General features: G+C 38.6%; 1 protein-coding gene and 1 pseudogene across 5 annotated transcripts in view; both read right to left on the reverse strand.

The window, feature by feature from the left end:
- The window catches only part of POC5 (POC5 centriolar protein), a 39,763-nt gene that overhangs the window by 5,826 nt on the left and 12,045 nt on the right, over positions 1–21,892 (reverse strand). For 2 of the 5 annotated variants that reach the window (XM_039245565.1, XM_039245564.1), the window contains 8 exons: positions 21,104–21,239; positions 19,084–19,170; positions 16,134–16,339; positions 14,284–14,460; positions 12,424–12,528; positions 10,634–10,813; positions 8,195–8,348; positions 5,187–5,452 (listed from right to left, as the gene is read on the reverse strand). In XM_039245565.1, the coding sequence (XP_039101496.1) occupies positions 5,187–5,452; positions 8,195–8,348; positions 10,634–10,813; positions 12,424–12,528; positions 14,284–14,460; positions 16,134–16,339; positions 19,084–19,170; positions 21,104–21,239 (1,311 nt within the window). Of the gene's footprint in view, positions 1–5,186; positions 5,453–8,194; positions 8,349–10,633; positions 10,814–12,423; positions 12,529–14,283; positions 14,461–16,133; positions 16,340–19,083; positions 19,171–20,977; positions 21,080–21,103; positions 21,240–21,892 lie in introns of those variants that run through there. The other 3 variants (XM_039245566.1, XM_039245568.1, XM_039245567.1) reach the window with 3 other exon arrangements.
- Positions 8,548–9,573, reverse strand: LOC120240728 (annotated as a pseudogene).

A 21,892-nucleotide genomic window follows, 5' to 3' on the forward strand; every position in this document is an offset into this window, starting at 1 on the left:
AAAATGCCCACAGCTGATAACTTCACCCAGTTGAGAACTGCTTTAAAATGCCTTCGGTAAGATGAAAATATATACTCCAGTAAAGAAATAAAGACTTTAAAAAGAAGCCTCTATAGACTTATTTAAATTAAACAGCAGTCTTAATTGACCTGCATGTTTACCAAGTCAGCTTTTTGTTTTCTTTTTTCAGCTTTTTTTTTAGCTTTATGCATGTTTACCAAGTTCGGGGGTTTTTTTTAGCTTTTTTTTTAGCTTTGTTTTCAAATGGTTTGTTTTGTAATCAGATTGCCTTACAAATATGATAGATTCTTTCTTTACAAACTGAAATTGGAAATTATAGAAATAATAATCTGTATATAGTTTATATAAAAGAGATGGCTTAATTACAATCTATGAACCTATGGTCAGTTTGGTCCCACATTAAAAATTAGCAAATTAATACACACGTTTTAGCATAAAATAACACGTAAGATATGTATATATAATTTTTTAAAATTTCCTGCTTTAATGGGCTTTTTTAATTAAAACAATTTTTAAATGTTTATTTATTTATTTTGAAAGAGAGAGAGACAGCGTGTGTGCAAGTAGGGGAGGGGCAGAGGGAGAGAGAAAAAGAATCCCTAGTAGGCTCCACTCACTGTCAGTATGGAGCCCAACATGGGGCGTGAACCCACAAACTGTGAGCTGAAACCAAGAGTCATACGCTTAACCAACTGAGCCACCCAGCCTTCCCAACTGACTTTTTAAAAAATATTTATTCTGGAACAAACTATCCAAAAATTTGTATGGAACCACAAAAGACCCCGAATAGCCAAAGTAATACTGAAAAATAAAACCAAAACGGGAGGTATCACCATCCCAGACTTCAGCCTCTACTACAAGCTGTCATCCTCAAGACAGTATGGTATTGGCACAAAAACAGACCCATAGACCAATGGAACAGAATTGAGAACTCAGAAGTGGACCCAAAAGTATACAGCCAACTGATCTTTGACAAAGCAGGAAAGAATATCCAATGGAAAAAAGACAGCCTTTTTAACAGATGGTGTTGGGAGAACTGGACAGCAACATGCAGAAGAATGAAACTAGATCATTTTCTCACACCATGCACAAAAATCAATTCAAAATGGATAAAGGACCTGAACGTGAGACAGGAAACTATCAACACCCTAGAGGAGAAAGCAGGAAACAACCTCCTTGACCTCCACCGCAGCAACTTCTTACTTGACACATCCCCAAAAGCAAGGGAATCGAGAGCAAAAATAAACTGTTGGGACCTCATCAAGATTAAAAGCTTCTGCACAGCAAAGGAAACAACCCAGAAAATTAATAGGCAACCAACGGAATGGGAAAAGATAGTTGCAAATGACATATCAGATAAAGGGTTAATATCCAGAATCTATAAGGAACTCACCAAACTACACGCCCGAAAAACAAACAACCCAGTGAAGAAATGGGCAGAAGACATGAACAGACACTTCTCCAAAGAGGACATCCAGATGGCCAACAGACACATGAAACGATGCTCAGCATCCCTCCTCATCAGGGAAATACAAATCAAAACCACACTGAGATACCACCTCACGCCAGTCAGAGTGGCTAAAATGAGCAAATCAGAGAACTCGAGATGCTGGCGAGGATGTGGAGAAACGGGCACCCTCCTGCACTGTTGGTGGGAATGTAAACTGGTACAGCCCCTCTGGAAAACAGTGTGGAGGTTCCTCAGGAAACTAACAATAGAACTCCCTTATGACCCAGCAATAGCACTGCTAGGAATTTACCCAAGGGATACAGAAATGCTGATGCATAGGAGCACATGTACCCCAATGTTCATAGCAGCACTCTCCACAATAGCTAAACCATGGAAAGAGCCTAAGTGTCCATCAACAGATGAATGGATCAAGAAGATGTGGTTTATCTATACCATGGAATACTCCATGGCAACGAGAAACAATGAAATCTGGCCATGTGTAGCAACATGGATGGACCTTGAGGGTGTTATGCTGAGCGAAATAAGTCAGGCAGAGAAGGACAAATACCATATGTTTGCACGTATAGGAGGATTAGGAGGAACTTGACGGAGGAACAAGGGGGAGAAGAAGGGCGGAAATGGTGGGGGAAAGGGAGAGAGGCAAACCATGAGAGACTCTTGAATGCTGACAAAAACTGAGGACTGATGGATGTGGGGGGGAGGGGGGAACGGGCATGAAGGAGGGCACTTTGGGGATGAGCACTGAGTGTTATGTAGAAACTAATTTGACAATAAACTATTTGTAAAAAAAAAAAAAAAAAAATATTAAAGACAAAAAAAAAAAAAAATATTTATTCTGGGGAGAGCACAAGTGGGAAGGGGCACAGAGAGGGAGACAGAGGATCCGAAGCGGGTGCTGCACTGACAGTCTGGTAGCGGTGAGCCCACTGTGGGGCCTGACTCACAAACTGCTAAATCGTGATGACCTGAGGCTGAAGTCGGACACTCAACTGACTGAGACACTCAGGTGCCCCCTGACTTTTTTTTTAAATGACTTTTTGGTTAAGTGACCAAACTTACTGGTCCTAGTCATGCTGGATCTTATTAAATTTATCTAAGAGCTTAGCTGACTTAAAAAATGGTATAAAAATGGAAATGGTAGCATTTTATGCCATATCAATAAAAGCAACAAAATCAAAAGGATTAAGAAAGAAAAGGGAAATGACTATTTTTAAACCTCAATATTTGTATCTTAATATTTGACACGGAGACAAACCCGATGATTGGTTAAGGAATAAGGTTCTGTGGCCAAACGGTCAAAGTCTGAATTCTGTCACTGCGTCCAAAGGCAAGTCACCCACTCTCCAAACCTCAGTTTCCTCATTTATGAAATGAGGATAGCAGTGCCGAGTGCCTAACGATATCCTTTCACTGTCCATTCAGATGAAGAGGAAAGTTAAGAGGGAACTTTTACTAAAGAGTTTAAAATTCCGACTAAAACCCCTCAACTATTCCAACTGTGAGTCAGAAAAAGAAAAAATTGTCACCTATTGTTCAACCTCGTGAACTGCACTATGTATGCTCATATAACTGCCTAATGTAATTCTTGAAAAGTGCTTTCCACCAGGAAATTCTGGTATTTTATTTAACATACTGAGGATGTCTGCAGAAAGGAAAGAATTTTACAGATGAAGGTATTATTTCGCTAGGATGGTAACCTTTCTATTTCCAGTTGTCTGTTTCCCAGTTCTCTGCAACTTGTTCTCTGTATACACCTGCTTTTAGCTACTGGAAATACCAAGAAGACTCGGGAAAAGTTTTGAATGTTCAAAGGAAGCCACTGTGATTAAAATGAAAAGAAAGATAACCAGGCCTGGATCACATGTCTCTCCTTTGCTAGTCCCAACAATGATGGGTTCACATTAGATAAGCTGTCCAACTAATGTACTTGTTCCATCTTTTGTTATTATGGTTCTTTTTAAAAACAAGAGGACACATTTGAGGTGAATCTGAATCTGAGTATTCTAATTACATAAGCAAGGAAGAAAATTAGCAGCACACTTACAGACTGATTTGCTTCTGCCTTTCCTCTCCTCTAACCCTACAGGCTGTATTTATGTGAACAAAATTGAATGTGTATATCTGTTTATGAAGGAGGATGTAGTTAGAAAGGCTGTTGACACAATACTGTGCTTTTTAGGTTTTGAAGACTTCAAAATTATCTCACGTGACCACACTGTTTCACAAAGTAACAAGGAAGGTGGTAAGCCTGCGGTTCTTCCAATATATAGCCAGGTTTGTATATAAATGCAGATGTGCAAATGGTGTAGTCATATTTGAAGGGGATTTTGAAAAATCTAGCTCTGTGTGTTATGTGAATATGCAACATGAATGACAAACCAGAAATTTAAATAGACACCCACTGTGTTTACTTCAATGAGATCATCTTGTATAGGATCACACTTCAAAATGTGTCATCATGAAAAATAAACACAGCTGAACATAAGTCAGAGTTGAATTTTAGTGTCTTATTTCTAAGTCAGAACTCCCTCACACATTCAAATTTCTCTTAACAGCTATATTTTCTTCACCTCTTTGAATCAAGAGCAAACATAATAAATAGCAGATCTCAACATATTTTTCTCCACAGTCAGTAGCTTCCAAAAGGCAGAAATTCAAGTCAGCTGGAATATTCAAGACGACCAATTGTCTGGCTGACCGCATGCCTGCCTTAGCTGCAGAGAGCTGTCCAGGGCAATGGCGCCTTGGATGGGGAACTCACTGTACAATAGAAAACCCATTCTGCCACCTGCTGTCCTCTCAGGTAAATGGTGAGGCCCAGGGAGGAGAAGGACACGAGCAAATCAGAGTCCTCTCAGGAACTTTATCATACTAGACAGGCCTTTGTACCTCAGCCAAGCCACAGTAGGGAAGGACGATAGAGTGTTTTTAAAAAGCCCTACAGATGTGAGTCCAGTGAGCATGGCTTGTACCCCTACTCCCTTCACTTTTGAGAATCGCTCTTTGAAGAACATGGGTTTAACAATTAGGAGGTCAGGAGTCAGCACCCTGATGTGCTTTGTGGTACCTCTTCCATATTAATTAGCTGGATTAATTCCCCCACAGGCAAGTTCTCACACAAATATTCCATCCCCATTCAATAGTTCCACACTCTATGTACGTCTCTTAAAAGTAGCTAAGTGACTCTAGGAAATTTTTTCTTCTTTATTCTAATTATGAATTAAAAACGAGAACCTAATCCAATCAAGATGGAGTAACTACAGGGTAGTGTTAATGATACATCTGCATCCAGGAAAAGGGAAAGCTATAGCTGAATACAAAATACACAAAAGAGCCAGTAATCTTCTAAGCCCTTCTAAGCCTAATTCCTAGGAGAGTTCCCTTCAAAATAAATTAATAACTGTCATTCACTCTTTCTCAAATCTATTTTTCCTGAACAGATCTTGAAAAATGTGAAATGAGAAAGTTATTTTTGTTTTAGTTATCACTCTACTATAAAAGAGGTTTTAGCTATTATTTTCATTATAAGTTGTTTTAGCCACTTTGTATATTAAATATTTTCTGTGGCTTAGCTTAAATACCATGTAGACTTTTCCTCCATGGGAAAATATGTTCTAAGTTAAAAGTATCCAATATACAGTCAGGTTTTGAGCCCTTTTCCCACTTGGGTGTTAACTGTATGAACTGTACTAACCATTTCTTCTGGTGCAGCAGTAGCTGTAGACCCAGCACCGAGAGTTGAGGAAACAGGAAGGTGAGCAGAGGAAGTGGAAGCGGCCCCGGCGGAAGCCGTAGAGGGAAACGCAGTAGCGCCAGCCGCTCCCATGGCTGCTGCTGGGGGAGATGGTGGCCGTGAAACCACTGAGGGCATCGGAGGGGCCAAAGGATCCAAATGAGCACCATGTTCTTTTCCGTGAACGCCAGGGCCATACTCTTCTTTTTTATTTGTGAAGTCTATCCCTATCGATCACAAATTAATTCCATTAAAATTCTTACAAGTTAAGATGACTTTTATGCCCCCCAACAATGAAAACACATAATAGCTAAAATTTAGTTCTAAAGAATATGTAGAAATTTGTCATGTATTGCATACAATGTTTAGCTAATACAATTTATGATTAGTAACTGTTAATGTCAACATTAACCACTAAAGACTTCATACCATTCCCTTCAGTATGTGAAAGCTAAAGATCTGCTCTTATGGCAAAGAAAAAAATAAGTATGTACTCGGCTAGGATGTCAGTGGAGTAAAGTATATTGCTAAAATATCCATCATAATAATATGGTCATACTGAGGCTAAGCATTTATGTCCTTCTGCATTATTTCATACAACCATCCTGATAAGTGGCCTGGTATTTAGATCTTCAGAATTGTTTTCTGGTAACACTATACCCTTTCATTTCCTTCTACTGCTACTATCTAAACAAAATCAATGTAATTTATTATTTTCTTAAAGTTTATTTATTTTGAGAGAGAGAGAGAGAGAGAATCCTAAGCAGGCTCTGCACTGTCAGTGGGGAGCCCGATGTGGGGCTCAAATTCACAGACTGTGAGATCATGACCTGAGCCAAAATCAAAAGTCAGTTGCTCAACCGACTGAGCCACCCAGGTGCCCTAAAATTCTATGTTTTAAACTTGATTTTCCATCAAAAAATAATTAATATGTAAAGTAAAATTTTTACCCTTAACATTATAAAAGAAATCAATTCTTGCAAGTAGATTATATAAATGAGTTAAAAGTATATTTGTACACTTAACTAATTTTATTGACACTCTCCATAATAATTTCTCAAAAATGAATCTTACCCTTAGATCAAAGGAGTAACATCAGCTTCCAGAAGCTAGCGCAAAGGGTTTCTTCAAATTTTATATCCGCCCCCCCAGTATTAGAATTTGGTTAACATTTCCACTTAAGACTGTATCTATGTGGCTCCTAACACCAGGGTGAGGGTTTGGAAATTCAATCACTGAGACAATTCAGAATGTCTGAACACAGGGCACTAATAACCCCCTCCCCTTTTTTTTTTAATGTTTGTTTATTTTTGAGAGAGAGAGATAGAGCGCAAGCTAGTGAGGGCTCTGTCAGCACAGAGCCCAATGGGGGCCCGAACTCACAAACCGCAAAATTATGACCTGAGCTGAAGTTGGATGCTTCACTGACTGAGCCAGCTAGGTGGCCATGAATGTAGGAAGTTCTAATGATCATAATTTGTAACTTGTGAAACCTAGGATCTCTTATATGTAGATAATTAAATTCTTCAACTTAATACATACAACTTACTAATAAAGACAAGTGGTGGTGGTGGTGAGTTTTAGTGTTGACATTCAATTAAAAGACCATTTATTGGAGAAATCAAGTATTCCTTTGAATATTAGCAAGATAAACTAGTCAACCTTGAGATTGAAAGTTTCAAACCTGCATGTGGGCTACACACCATGACCTCTTTCGAAAAAAGTTATCTGCCTTAACTTGCTAGTATCCACAACATGAACAATTTGAATAATAAATGTGTGATGATGCCTAAAATGAAGGTATGACAACCAGAGAAAAGTTATTCATTGGATTGGATTATTAATGCTGTTACAAAATGAAATGGTCTCATAAAGTATGAGTCTCAAATAGGACTTAATATGAGGAAATACTGCAAAAAGTGTTCATGTATTTACATAAAACAGGTTGACTTAAGACTGCACTAATTACGTCGTTCCTATCATCTTACAGGGCAAAGTACTTTTTGTCCTTTAAAGAGCTTTCAATTATATTTTGCTGCACTGCCACAAGACTCCTTTGTGAAGCAGGTAGGAAGATTTATATTATCCTCTTTGTTCAGAGAAGAAAACTAAAACCCAGTAAGGAGAATAGGCCTCAGTGCAAACTGGTGGCAAAGGATTCGGGTCATGTGCTCTTCTAAGCCTGCTGAAGAAACACGAATCCACACAGATTCCAGGCAATATGTGGACTTTTCTTAAAATAAAATTATTTTACTTGACTTCTGTAGGTAGGACTGTATTTATATTTGTTGAAAATTAGTTTCAGTTGAGGCCTCTCTTAAATTGAGGACAATCAATTTTTAAAATGGGAAACCATGACTAGGATAAATATTTCATCAACAAAATAGTCCAAGGAATTTGGCTACTGATAAACAAATAAAAATTCTGTACTTAAAGGCATTGCAATTACTAAAAGAGCCTTAAAATAATGTTATACATTCAAAGCATCATTTTAACATTGACCCTAAACACTTAAGAGTTGAAAGTTTACTTGATCCGATCTAAGATACCATAGGTAACCAAGACTAAGTGATTTTTATGGCAGATTTAAAACTGGATATGATACCAGATATTAAAAATACCTGGGGGTACCTGGGTAGCTCAGTCGGTTAAGTGTCCGACTCCTGATTTTGCCACAGGTCATGATCTCACAGTTCATGAGTTTGAGGCCCATGTCAGGCTCTGTGCTATGGAGCCTGCTTGGGATTCTCTCTCCCTCTCTCACTGTCCCTACCCCACTCATGCTCTCTCTCTCAAAATAAATGACTAAACTTTTAAAAAATTTATTTAAAAAATCTAAAATATAAACCAATGAAAAAAAAGTACCAGTATATTCTTTGCAGAAAATTAGTATTACAGATGAACCAATCACTGAAATATCCTCAAATCCTTTTTGAAAGCAGGCAGAGAACCTTAAATATAATACTAACCTGTTTCACCTCTGTTCTGAAATATAGTCATGGCTTCGAGATTTAATGCACACACCCCCCTCATGAAAGCTTTCTTCATGGAATCTTCAAAATGCTCTTTTTCATGCTGCATTCTTTGGATCTCAGCTTTTGCATTTTCCAGTGCTCCAGATAACTAAGTAAGGGGAATTTTAAAAAAGAAGACAAAGATTTGAGAATCAAGGAAGGATATTATTTAGTGTTCCAAAAAAAGCCTTATACTGTGTTGTTTTTTACAAAAGGTAGGCTATGTTGATTTAAAGTCACAAGCAGTTGACTGACTCAGTATGACTCAAACCATAAGGAAACCATTCTACTTCACTCCATTCTGAGTTCTAGGGTAGCCCAGACTGACAGGAGTGCCGCTTGGGGCCCACGGACAGGTTTAATGGCTTCTCACTGAGGGCAGTCTGTGACTACATGAGACTGGCTGGGCAGGTCACCCTCAGCAGGTCACTGATGTTGCCATTGAGCATGGTCTCAAAGTTACGGGAACTATCCTGGGTACTTGGTAACCAGGTTCACCAGGAAGCAGCCCACGGCCTCCTCAGCTGACACCTTTCCAGACAGCACGTCCCGTGCCTACCGCAACACTGTGCTCAGGGCATCCTGGATGCCAGCCGATGCCCCTCCTACTTGCTGCAAGTCGCTTGAGAGTCCGATCACTGGGTTGAGGCTAAAACAGGTCTTCGTGATCTGGTCAACTGCGATGTGTTCAGTGTCATAATGTGCATATTTCACTGTTAGAGGTATGGACTTCCCCCCGAGGACACCCATTAACGTGCCGACCCAGGTGGCCATTCGGAGGGCTCATGTCCACAGGTGAGATGAACGAGGTTGGGGGCTTCAGGGCTGTAGGACTCCTGATAGGCACAGAGTGCTCCGTAATGTCAGGGCCTGTCGCATCCCAGCCCAGAATGAGCTCATCTGGAGAGACTTTCTTGGTAATTCATACATGTTCTTAGTGAATGGCATGTCAACAGCCACCTCATCTTCTGACTTGTGTGGCAATGAAAGGCAGTTTGTGACTTCCACTGAATGCCTGTCAGCAGCTCTCAGCAGGGTGCCAATAACCCGGGCAGCACCTTCATTGCATGGCTTGTCACTGTCCACAATGGAGGCCAAATGACCAGGTGCAGCCGGACAGGACGGCTGCTGGGGACGGGGCCTGGGAGAGCAGGACCAGGCAGCGACTACACTGGGGTCTTTGATGGGGTCTGGCCCAGAGCCCGTGGTCCAAGCCGCTGTAGCCGCTGGGTCTGAGAAGGAGGCTGGAGCCGGCGCTAAGGCTGTGGGGCTGGGACCAAGGCTGGCACTGGAGTGGTGGCAGGAGCACTCACTGGCGCTGCCGGCGTGGCCATCTCGAGCTGTGAAGTCACTTTTGTGTGAAACACTAGCAACATGTTACCACATACCACTTCTGCTATGCGTCTCAATGTCTTTCAAAAGGTGAGTCTTAACCTCTGCTGTCTCCATCAACAAACCATGTTCCTTCCTAACCATAAAATCGAGGTTCAAACAAGGAGAATTTCATACCAGTTCCACCAAAGGTTGCTAATGTGTTTTAATTATACAGATATGTCATTTCTGTATAATATTACCCAAATTACATGAAAAGCTAGACTCTTGCCTCTTCAGAAAAAAATACCTAAATACGATATTAGCTGAATTTCCTCCCTCCCTTCCTTCCTTTTACTAAATGTCATTTGGAAAACATAAAGTGCAAAGTGACATTAGGTACAACACTCTTTCCCACTGACCAACCTGAAGGGACTGCATTTTTTTGGTATCTCATTTTGAATTGCAGAAAATTATTTGTACAATGACATTTATTTTTAACGTTAAGAACTTAGTGTTATAATGGTGAAGATAGGCTTTTCTGTCACTATTTGATTTCAAGAGGCCTACCACATTCTTCACTATGGTTTTTATTTCATTTTGGGGCTCAAATATTTTCCCTTGGAAACGATGTCTATTTTATTAATAAGTCAATGGGAAAAGAACTTCAATGTATATGCAACTGCTTTATATCAACCTTATAAGAACATAATTTGCTTAAATTAGCATGAGGATAAACATTTTTGTTTTGAGTCTTTATTTTCAGCTCAATAAAGACCAAATGAAGAAGGCTAAGAAAGTATGCTTTCTTAGAAATGTAAGGGTCTATGGGTGATTTACATTTCCAAGGGAAATGTACATACACAAGATCCAACACTGAGTTTGTAGGTCAGAGTAAATAAGTCTGTAGGTCTGACTTAACAGTGTTGTTCTGTCCCAGGAGTCTCATTTGAACCTACGTGGCATTAAATGGAACCAGAGAAATGGGTTACTATGCCTACCTAGAAACTAACAGTGAGTGATGCTATCCATCTTTTTAACTGTTATTAAAAGAAAGTGAAGGTATACACAAAAAAAGTTTACCACAGCAACTTTAGTTTCATAATCATTGGAAATCTGGACGCAGACTTCTTCTGCTCTTGCTTGACAAGCTCGTTCCACCACATCTTTCCACTGCTTCTGTACTATGGATCGCCAGCCTCTCCAGACTTTCTTCAGTAAAGTTCTCTGGAAGTACTGGTCAGCTAGTTTACCTTCGTAGACCTAAATGAAAGTAATATACAACCTCAAAAACACAGTAGGCTGGGCTGGTAAATATATAGGCAGGGATATTAAAAAACATAATGTAACACAGTGGTAAGCAGTATACATATGTTATCATTTAATCCTATATAATCATATTATTCTCATCTGTAGTCAGGAGAACGGGCTTAGAGAGGTTAAGGAACCTGCCCAGGTCACACAGCTTTCGTAGAGAGGGAAAAAGCAGCCTTGCCTCATTTCAGAACCTAACCTCCAATCCTTGTATCACTGCTTTATGCAACTCATCAAGTTAGGAGGAAAAAAAAACCCACAAATGAAAGAAAGTGAGTAACCTGGTGTCGGAGTTATGAATCTGCAGGACCATTCAGCACAGGCCTAGGAGAACAGAGAGTGGCTGGAAGGCAGAAAGAGTGGTGGCTATGGCCTCAGGTGCCTCTCCTCAGTCTGGTGGCCACCACCATAAGCAAGATTAATGTAATTTACACACTTTGCCATCACACACAGGGCCAAACAGATCTAAACAGAAACATATACCATTCTTCCTTCACCAATGAATTTAAATTCTTTTAAAGAAATAGTGCCAATTTTCAATTTTCTTAAATTTAAAAAGCTGTTCAAAAACTCATGGCAGCCTTGCTATTTCCACTAACATTTAAACATAACACATTCTGATTATGTCCCTTGGTAAATAACTTTCAAAATACGGAATACTCATTTAAATAGCTCTTTTCAATATGATTAGTGTAGATTCAATCTATTAGGATTAATAAGAAAGAACTGAAAGCACTAGGAAGAATTCTTCAAGGAGAAATCCTGTTCCATGACAGTAATAGCCTTTTCCTTAAGTATTAATCTCTCAGAACTAAATGCACAGAGATCGTTCCATGGCTCACCTGAACATCAATAAAACACACAAACATCCATCCCCTACACTACTGAGTCTCTATACTCTGTCTTCTTGTAGGATATACATATTCTCGCATCTTTTCCACTTCTGATACTATTATTCTGTTTATATTTACTCTGCTATTCTGATTCAACTCTTAATTCAAATAAAGACAATCACATTTAAATAATAAACAAACTAAAGATAATTTTTAAAAAGCCATACAGACATGGCTTTCTTTGATTCTCAGTCTCAGGCAAGTCTACAAAAAAAACATTCACACAATTTTATAATGTATCAATATAGTGCTGCTTCTTTATGAAGAAGATACATGGATATGCAGGCATTTCTGAAGCAGAAACAATCTAAGAAGCATATGATATGTTAGAGATTATAAATTCTCTCTCCACATAACTGCGTATGAGTTTAAATTTGTTAAAAGGGTTCCATGACAAGGGCATTTGTAAGTAAGGTATGACCCTTACTTACTATGAAGTAGGAAATGACTGATCGATAGATCTATACAATATGAGGTATTTTTTCTCAAGCTATGGCAAAATTAAATTCCTTTAAAATCCAAGTAACATTAAATTGTAAATTCATTTTGATTTATTAGAAAACAAATCTTTCTTGGACTTTAACAAGAGCTCTAAAATGTGATCCTAAACCCTTCTGAGTTCAGAAGTCTAGTATCTGTCAGTTATTGTTTTGTTTTTATACTTACATCCTGTCTGGATTTAACATGGCCAATCTGCCAGTGGAAGAATGTTCTCATCAACTCAATCCTTTCCTTTTGTTTGCCTAGGGCATGAGACAAGCTAGAAATCACCTGTAAATAGCAATTAGCCCAATTATTGTAATGTTGGTAAAGTGACTTTCACATATATCAAAAAGTGCTCAAAATACTTGTAGATCACTACTATATTCATCTAGTTAACTTCATTATTATCTTTAAAAAGACCAAAAAGGTTGCCCACATGAATGCACTATATATCAATGAATGAAGGAGAGCAAAAGAGAAAAGAAAGAAAAATCTTCATTATTTTTATCTTGGTAATCACAAAAAAGTATATGTATATGAAAATTAATAGTCACTGACATTTAATTCAGGAAAGAAAACTATACATTTGAATATTTTGCTACATACACAGAAAGTCTTTGTTCACTACACTTGAGGGTAGGGACCAGGTTTTAAACACCTTTCTGGTCCCTAAATACCTTTAATACCTTGGATTAGAAGTTGCTCAGTAACTGTTTAAGGATTTTCTGGATTCACCAAACTCATAAAAGCCATCAATATTATACTATAATGTACTTCTTTAGTGATGCTATTCTTGTTCTTTTTAAAAAAATATACAAATCTATATTCTTTCTTATAAAGAATTGAGCGACTGAAATATATATTTTAAATTGGCCGCATTAAAGTAGGATTTAGTATATTAGGCATATTTACTAAGAGACATTTATTCTGGTTCTTCTTTAAATAATTTTCAAAAGTGGAAAAGGGCACACATTTCCATTAAAGGCACAGGCCATTCACCTTACTCATTTTCAGAAACTGGACACTTATGTATATAGTCTTTTGTATGTGACACTTTGAAATTAAAAAAAGACAAAGTTTAAAATATTTTAAAAACCTCAGGATAGAGTTTTGACGGCAAGAGAGAAAATGAGTGACATTAGTATCTAGTGTTTCAAAAACGTTTATAAATGTTTGATTTTATATCCTGAACATCAAAAGAAATGTAAATTTAAAAAACTATACAATCTTTATCTAGTTCATTACAATACTGCTGCCTCTGCAGACAGGGAGCTGAGGCGTCTCCTCTGAAAGCCAACACCCTCCTGGGGGGAGCCATGGATTTACTGCCCAGTCTGCTGTGTTGAAGGTGCTGTTGGGAGGCACAAAATTACCAGAGACTTGAACCTTATTCTCTCGTTCTTAAGAGGCTAATGGAAAATGAAATAAAAAGTACTCTCGGGGAACCTCGGTGGCTCAGCCGGTTAAGCGTCTGACAGTTTCTACTCATGTCATAATCTCACAGTTCATGGGTTTGAGCCCACAGTAGGGCTTGTGCTGATAGCATGGGGACTGCTTGGGGTTCTCTTTCTGCTCCATCCCCCACCTCTCAAAATAAATAAATAATCTTTAGAAAAATGTGTTCTCTATGGCTACCCATAAAATGAAAAAGACTTCATCAATGAAGAAAGATGTCAATTTAATGTGAAATACTTAAAATGATCCCTAAAAAGATAGTTTAAAATGTGATTAATGCTGATTCCCCAATGTTCCCTTAAGAGCAATTAGGAAAAAAAAGACTGGGGAAAAGAAATTAGTGTTTCCACATTTAGCAGGCACTTTTAAAATTTCGAGCACAATGAAGCTGATGACAAAGATTAAATGACAAGTCTCTGGCATGTTTAAGGGGAAGAATATATATTATTTCTATGCATCTATTTTTTCCAGTTTCTGAAGCAATCTTCCCTTTGTATCTCATATGACCTAAATAATCAGTTGCTGGCATTTACTACCTAGCAGGGTTTTTACCGCATCTCACTTAAAAAGAAATTTAAAAGTGAAGACCTCATCTTTTCTCCCAATGGAGACTTCATAGGCTTTTTGCAGCTCCTTCAAACTGTTGATCTGGTTGCACAGTTGTTTTAAATGTGCTTCGTGTTTTTCTTTCTCTTTTTTCATTTCCATTCGGTGCCAGTCAATAAAATTAAGTCTCCATTTACTTAGTTCAGATATGATGTTTGTCTGAAAAATAAATATGCCAGCAATTAAAGCAGTGTGTTTAATACTGCTTCTTAAAATTACACTGAAATTAAGAAACATTAAAAATAATCAGTACAAGCAATCAACATAAGAGCTATTTATAAAAACGACGAATGAAAGTGCAAGTTCAACAGCTATGGCTCTTCTTGGGTCACACTGTACTAACAAAATGGATTTTTTTCCTACTTTAAGTCACGTTGTATGAAACTCTGTTGTCCTTTAAAAAAATCTCTGGTCTCCTTCACTAATAAATACATGGTTGATTCAAGGACTTTAATGTCCGTATTAAGATAGATCAGGGAGAGCAGAAAGTCAGGGTATGGCCTTGGCTCAGCCACAGGACTGGGAAGTTATTTAGATAGAGGTGGATGATGGAAACGAGGAGGGTTGGCGCCTTCTTCCCCGAAACCGTTTATCACAAAGGCCATCTTAAAGCAAACTGCTAAGTCTGATCCCTTTTCACCCTACCGAGTGACATAAGTAAAAATACCAAATAATCATGTTCTCAAAAAAACTGCCTAACAATATGCTTAACTGACCAGAGAACAGATTACATGAGTGGTGGTAGCCACTCCAATGGACTGACACTGAGACATAAATATGAAACCTGTTCCAAGGGGGAAAATAGTAAAAATTATACTAAGGATTATTTCTAGAATTTATGGTTCCCAATAATAGAGAAATAAAAATCCCATAAAACTCTCATTATCATAATTTCACTATATGTGAATATTCAGTTTTCTCAAACTATGTTTCAGAAAAATGGTCATTTTCTCCATTATATATATATGTATATATATTTTTTAAAGTTTATTTATTGTGAGAAAGAGAGAAAGAGAGTACACATGAGTACAGGAGGAGCAGGGAGAGGCAGGGAGAGAGAGAGAGAGAAAGGGAGAGAGAATCCAAAGTAGGCTCCACACTATCAGCATGGAGCCCAACTCCGGGCTTGAATTCACAAACCACAAGATCATGACCTGAGCCAAAATAAGAGTCAGAGGCTGAACACTGAGCCACCCAGGCACCCCTCCATTATATTTTTAATACAAAAAGATTGCCATTTATGTGCCATTTACTTTATTTTATTTAGAGGCTAATACCACCACTAAAATAATCAGTTTTATAGACTTCTCAGTTACACACTGTGGTTGCTACAAGCAGCTACAAAATGAATATACGTTGCTGAAACTGGATGTTGTGTTTCATATAAAAGGAGACATCTCCACAAGTCACAGCTGTAAGGTGGTAAGGGTTCACATGTAGGCTGAGTCTTTAAAAACATGTGAGAAATCAGAATTCCAAATAGAAACATGTGGCACCTACAGAGCTATTCCAGCAACTACTGAAAACCTTGCTAATACAAAATCTGGTTTCTGATCTAGTAGCATCACCTGGGGGCTTGTGAGAAATACATAATCTTGGGCCCTGGTCAAGACCAACTGACAAGTACAGTTTAACAGGATCCTCAGATGATTTGTACAGATATTAAACACTGAGAAGTACAGATTTAAAGCATTGCACTAATCTTCTCAAAAACTAAAGATTTTTTTTTGCACAGAATCTGTTGATTCAAAGAAAAGAACAGGAAATAGTGGAAACAAGAGCAAAACTGTTATACTACATATGAAACAACTGTAACTGAGCAACTGTAATACCTTAAGTCCTGAACTCCAAAGATCAAGTACACTTTCCATCTTCTGGAGGTTTTCATCAGAAATAAGAAACTCGCCCACCATGATTTCCTGGCCATCTGCATGACTAGAAATGGATCCTGGTGAGGAAGAGTCACCTAAGAGGTTAGAACTGAAAAAGTCCATAACTGGGTGGGAAGGCTTCCTCGGTGACAACACTGGCGATGACCCTGGAATGGAGGAAAAGTTGTGGTCAGGCCAGAATGAGAATAACCCAGTAAGGAATTCCTTGGTAAGGAATTCTAGTGGAAGATTAGATGTCAGTTACCCTCAGAAGTGGAGGTAAACGCATAGAAATGACCGTTGAGTATATTTACTCTTTTTTGTGTGTTTATTTATTTTGAGACAGAATGCGTGCGTGCATATGCACGAGCTGGGGATGGGGGACAGAGAGAGAGGGAGAGAGAATCTCTATCAGACTCTGTCAGCACCAAGCCCGACATGAGGCTTGATCTCATGAACCATGAGATCTTGACCTGAGCCAAAATCAAGAGTCCAACACCTAACCGACTGAACCACCCAGGCGTCCCTCAATATACTTACTCTTAAATTAAACTGCACTTAGTCTGAAATTAATACTTTCAGTATTGTCACTGATTAAGGACTGACCAGCAATGAGATGCCGCCTACACTCTCCCCCCGAAAATGACCTCTGTCTCAAATAAGGATCTGCTTCATTAACAGATCCAGCCTGAGCCACAACTATTATCATCCATATCATCATATCAACATTTACTAAGTACTTACTACGTTCCTGTAATACAAATGTTATAAGGATTAGTTCTTACAGTACATGATACCTTAAGAGAAAGGTATTATGATCTCCATTTGACTGATGAGGAAAGTGAGTTCAGAAAGGGTTAAGTAGGGGGGCCTGGGTGGCTCAGTCAGTTGAGCACCTGACTCTTGATTTTGATTCAGGTCATGATCCTGAGGTTGTGGGATCAAGTCCCATGACAAGCTCTGCATTGAGCATGGAGCCTGCTTGGGATTCTCTCTCTCTCCCTAACTCTGCCCCTCTCTGCCCCATCCTTTTCTTTTTCTCTCTCAAAGAGAGAGAGAGAAATAAAGAAATAGAAAGGATTAAGTAATTGACCAAGGTCCCTGTGGTTGTCTATAGATCATTATTACTTTATGTAAAACACTGGTGGGGGTTTTAACACCACTAAAATTCAATACTATAAGTAAAAAGAGACTAGTAGCTTAGTTTTAAGAGATACTCAGCTGTAAGGTACACTGTTAGCCTTCAATGCATAGGTGAAAGCATATACATCTATGTATGTATACACATAGATGTATATGATCTCCATCCTCTGCCCATATACATGGTGGGGGGTAGTGGGCTGGGGTGGAGGATAGACATAAGGGTGAATGCCTGTACCGGAACTGGCATTTACCTTTAAAAAGCACAAAATAGAAAAGGTTACTATTTTATCACACACGTATGCTGGAATTAAAGACTGTTTATCACCATTCTTCACATCTCACTTTTGTTACGAGGGTCCTAATAACCAAGATTGAAAGGCCTTCCTCTTCCTTGGTGAATGAGATGAGTCCAACAGACTCAACAGAAGTCTACAATAGACTTCTAAATCGATAATAGAACTTGTTATGTAAAAGTAAATCAAGAACTCTTCACAAAAGGGAAAATCATTCCCTAATATATTTTACATAAAAAATTAATCAATAAATGGTTCAGGCTAGTCAACTATGAAACCTGCCTCCATATTCTGAAGAATAAACCCAAAGAATAAAGCAGAGTGACAAAGTATATGAATGTTCTCTTTCACTAGATTTCACCCATGGGAAAAGCAATAGGCTCTGATTTTTTATTTTTATTTATTTAAAAATTTTTTAATGTTTATTTATTTTTGAAACAGACAGAGCGTGAGCAGGAGAGGGGCAGAGAGGCAGAATCCAAAGCAGGCTTAAGGCTGAGCTGTCAGCACAGAGCCCGACACCGGGCTCAAAGTCATGAACCGTGACATCATGACCTGAGCTGAAGTTGGACCTTAACTGATGGAGCCAGCCAGGAGCCCCTCTGATTTTTAATTTTAAAACATATATTCACCTTTTAAGAAACAGAATCACACAACTGAAGAACTTAAAAGGTCCTCAGGTATCACACTACCCATGCCTTTTATGTACAAGTGAGTAAACTAAAGGCTAGAGACATTTCTTACATGGTGGCTTACATGGCCCCTGCATTAAATAACACTAAATGACAGAGCAAAAAAAGCGCTCTATTTTAATTATTCAATCACTTCAATCTGGCACTAGTGTGCTTTTATAACCTCTGCAACACTTGCTCATCTCTCCTTTCAACAAAGAAAAGGCAGACTTCAGGCTGAACACAACATCACCAGCAGTATTCAATCAAATTACTAATTTTTAGTTGCATTTATTTTTACCACTTTCAATTTATATAAAGGGTATATTAGTTTTATGCTATAATCAGTAAAGACACATATTTTCCTTTTAATGAATTTAAGCTAAAAATGAATAGATCTAAAGAAAAACACACAATGATAGAACAAGCAGTATAAAAATAGGACAAAAATCACTAAGTTGGTACACGAATGCCTGACTGCTGGGAAAGAATGCACTGGCTCATGAAAACATTGCAACTGGTCAAACTAGTTGACATCCCATGAAACCTTTTAAAGTACTGCCCTCTGACCTAGCAGTTTTAAGAAAGGATGCCACACACTGTAATACATTAACCTGTCTTAATTATACTATTTTAGAATTTTGTGAAATTATTTAAAATAGTATTCAGTTAATAAATCAGCAACAGCAACATTTTAAAATCCTGCCAATGAGTAATATGCTTAAATGATCCTCTCACTACACAAATACAATTCATCAAACCACAAAATGTTGTATCTTAATAAAAACAGAGGAAAAGTCATACCATCTGTCTTTGAATGACTTGAAATATTTAAATCACATCCCTTTCCAGCTTCCATCCTTGTTTCTTTTACTACAGGGCTATTTCCTGCTGAAAAAAATTTTTTTAAATTTTTTATTAAACCAAACCACTCTTATATCAAATGCCTAATCACACATAATTTAAGAGAGTACCAGTACATAAGATTTCAGAACAAGCAAAATACAACCTGCTGGGGATATAGGAACAATACGTCAAAGACCAAAGAGACGGACAAATTTGAGACAAGAAAGTCTTAACTGTATCATTAATAAGCTCAAGTTTACCTACCACATATAGATAGAAGAGAATTCAACCTACTGTAACATTCAGTTCACACTAAGAGACTGAGTGGATAACGACATTAGAACTTAGAAGCTATGCGATCGTACACTGGATATTTCCAGGGGCCTGCTGCTTTTCATGAGCAGCAAGCAATCTAAAGTGACACTGGTTCCCTCACCTGCACCTCAGGAATCCTTGGTCAATACATGGTGGAAAGAAAATGGGGGCAGACCTCACAAGAATGGCTGTGTGGGAGGCTTAGATATACTTTGCCAACTTCAACATACGCCACTCACACCAAGCAACAGCAATACCAAGAGGAGAGAACTTACATATTCTTACCAAGTCTACGTGTGAATCGACATATCTAAATTCACTGCATGTTGTATGCTTAGATCGCAAATACTTTTTAGAAAAGGCAGAGTATAAACAAATAAATGCTATCTTCCACGACACAGAAGAACAGGGGTCTTAAATTCCAAGTGATGACCTTGAAACGGTGGAGAGCCGGGGCAAGGAGAGGACTCCAAGGTTGTGTCACTGGGAACAAGAGTACAGTAGTACTGCAGCCAGTAGAAAAGGAAACAGGCGTCTGGTGACCCCCTTAAGGGTAGGGGCATAGACGGTGAACATATGGATTGACTAGTTACATATTTTATAAGAGAGTATGCAGCTCTTTGGTTTGCTCAATAGGAACTATAGGCTCAGGTACCCAGTGTAATCAACACATGGTTAAGATCAGTGATGTAAAATGAATAACTCTCAGGGTCCTGCCTCTTGAAGATCAATTAAAACTTGGGTAGAAAATGTAGAGGGGTAGAATGTTTCAGTGGTAAAGTAAATATGTGTACTTTAAGGTTCCAGCCCTATCTGATGATCCAGTGAGGTACGCTGAAGACTAGCAATGAATGGCCCATGTCTACCAAGGGAGAGGAAGAAACTACTAAGGCTGTAACTTACCAGAACCCCAGGAGCCTGTAGACCCTGAGTAGGCTGTTTCATGTGCCTTCAAGGAGATATCCCTGGAGTTATGACTACTGTGGATAACTACCCACTGCAAGGCCTATCTTAGGAGGGCTTTCTGTGCTCTTCGAAGGAATACTTTTTTACAGGGCATTGTTTGGGATCCTGTACATTAACCAATAAGGAATGGATAGTTGAAAGGAGCTTTATCCTCCTTTCTCCAGCTTTCATTCACCAATCAACACACATCCTGGCTTGTGTTCACTCTCAATTCTGTCACTGACATAATCCAAAATGGGTTCATCTTTGTGGTGACAACTTAGTGTTCCAGGCTCACAGAAATGCTGCCGACAAAGTCCCAGGGCATGGTTCGTAAACGTAAGCTGTTCTGAGGGCTACCTTTGGAGCGTCTTTAATTTGGGGCCTTGGGCATTTAGTTTCCAAGATAATCCTGGTATATAATTACTGGGACAATTAGAGATACAAGTTACTCTACGGAGAGGCATACCATGGCTACAATGCCACTTTAATTTTATTATTTTTCATGTAGCTAAAAGCCAAACAAAGTTCATATAAATATCCAGCTGTCCCCTAAGAGCCAAGAGTAACTTATTAAAATGGAAAACCTTACCCAGATGATAGTGATACACATGATTGATTGAAAAGAATCACTGGAGAAGCCTTTCTGCAACTGTAAGTCCACAGCATTAACGAGCTCAATAACGAATTAAGAGAGATCTTTAAAAATATACATAACCTTGAGTATTTAGAAGATCTACTACAGTAGGAATCCTGACATCTGGCAACACTTCTTTAGAATGACATGGCTGTGAAGCACTTGATTCAACGTTTGGAGTCACAATAGCATAACGAAGCAATTCTTCATATTCTTCCTATGAGAGGCCAATAATAAATACTGAATTATAACATGGTCACAATGGAACAATAAAGGCATAGTCAAAGATACTCTCTATTCAGTTCTCAAAACAGTATTTCCATGTAGAAAGTAAGGTGTACTTTCTTAAAAACAAACAAAAAGCAACAAACAGATCTACCCAAATTTCTTCTAGCCACAGTGACTTAGAGTAAACTTTCTTTCTAAAAAAAAATTATTTTTAACATTTTATTTATTTTTTTGAGAGAGACAGAGAGAGCAGGTGAGGGTCAGAGAGAGAGGGAGACACAGAATCTGAAGCAGGCTCCAGGCTCTGAGCTGTCAGCACAGAGCCTGATGCAGGGCTTGAACCCACGAACCGTGAGATCATGACCTGAGCCGAAGTCAGACGTTTAACCCACTGAGCCACCCAGGCACCCCTAGCCACCGTGCCTTAGTACACAGATTCCTACAGATGCCAATTTAGCAATGGGGACACAAAGATTACCTAGTGTAGTGGCCTGAGACCAGTCAACAACTACAAAGCAGAAAAGCCCACCCTGAAGGTGGGCAGAGACACAGCCACTTCTCTGCTTTTCTGAAATTTAGTTTGAAGATGCTGCTATCAAAGACCACAGGATGGTCTACGGATAAAAAGTGGTTTTGGCGCTT

The sequence above is a fragment of the Hyaena hyaena genome, unplaced genomic scaffold, assembly GCF_003009895.1.
Source record: "Hyaena hyaena isolate Hyena2069 unplaced genomic scaffold, ASM300989v1 scaffold_260, whole genome shotgun sequence".
Lineage (NCBI taxonomy): Eukaryota > Metazoa > Chordata > Mammalia > Carnivora > Hyaenidae > Hyaena > Hyaena hyaena.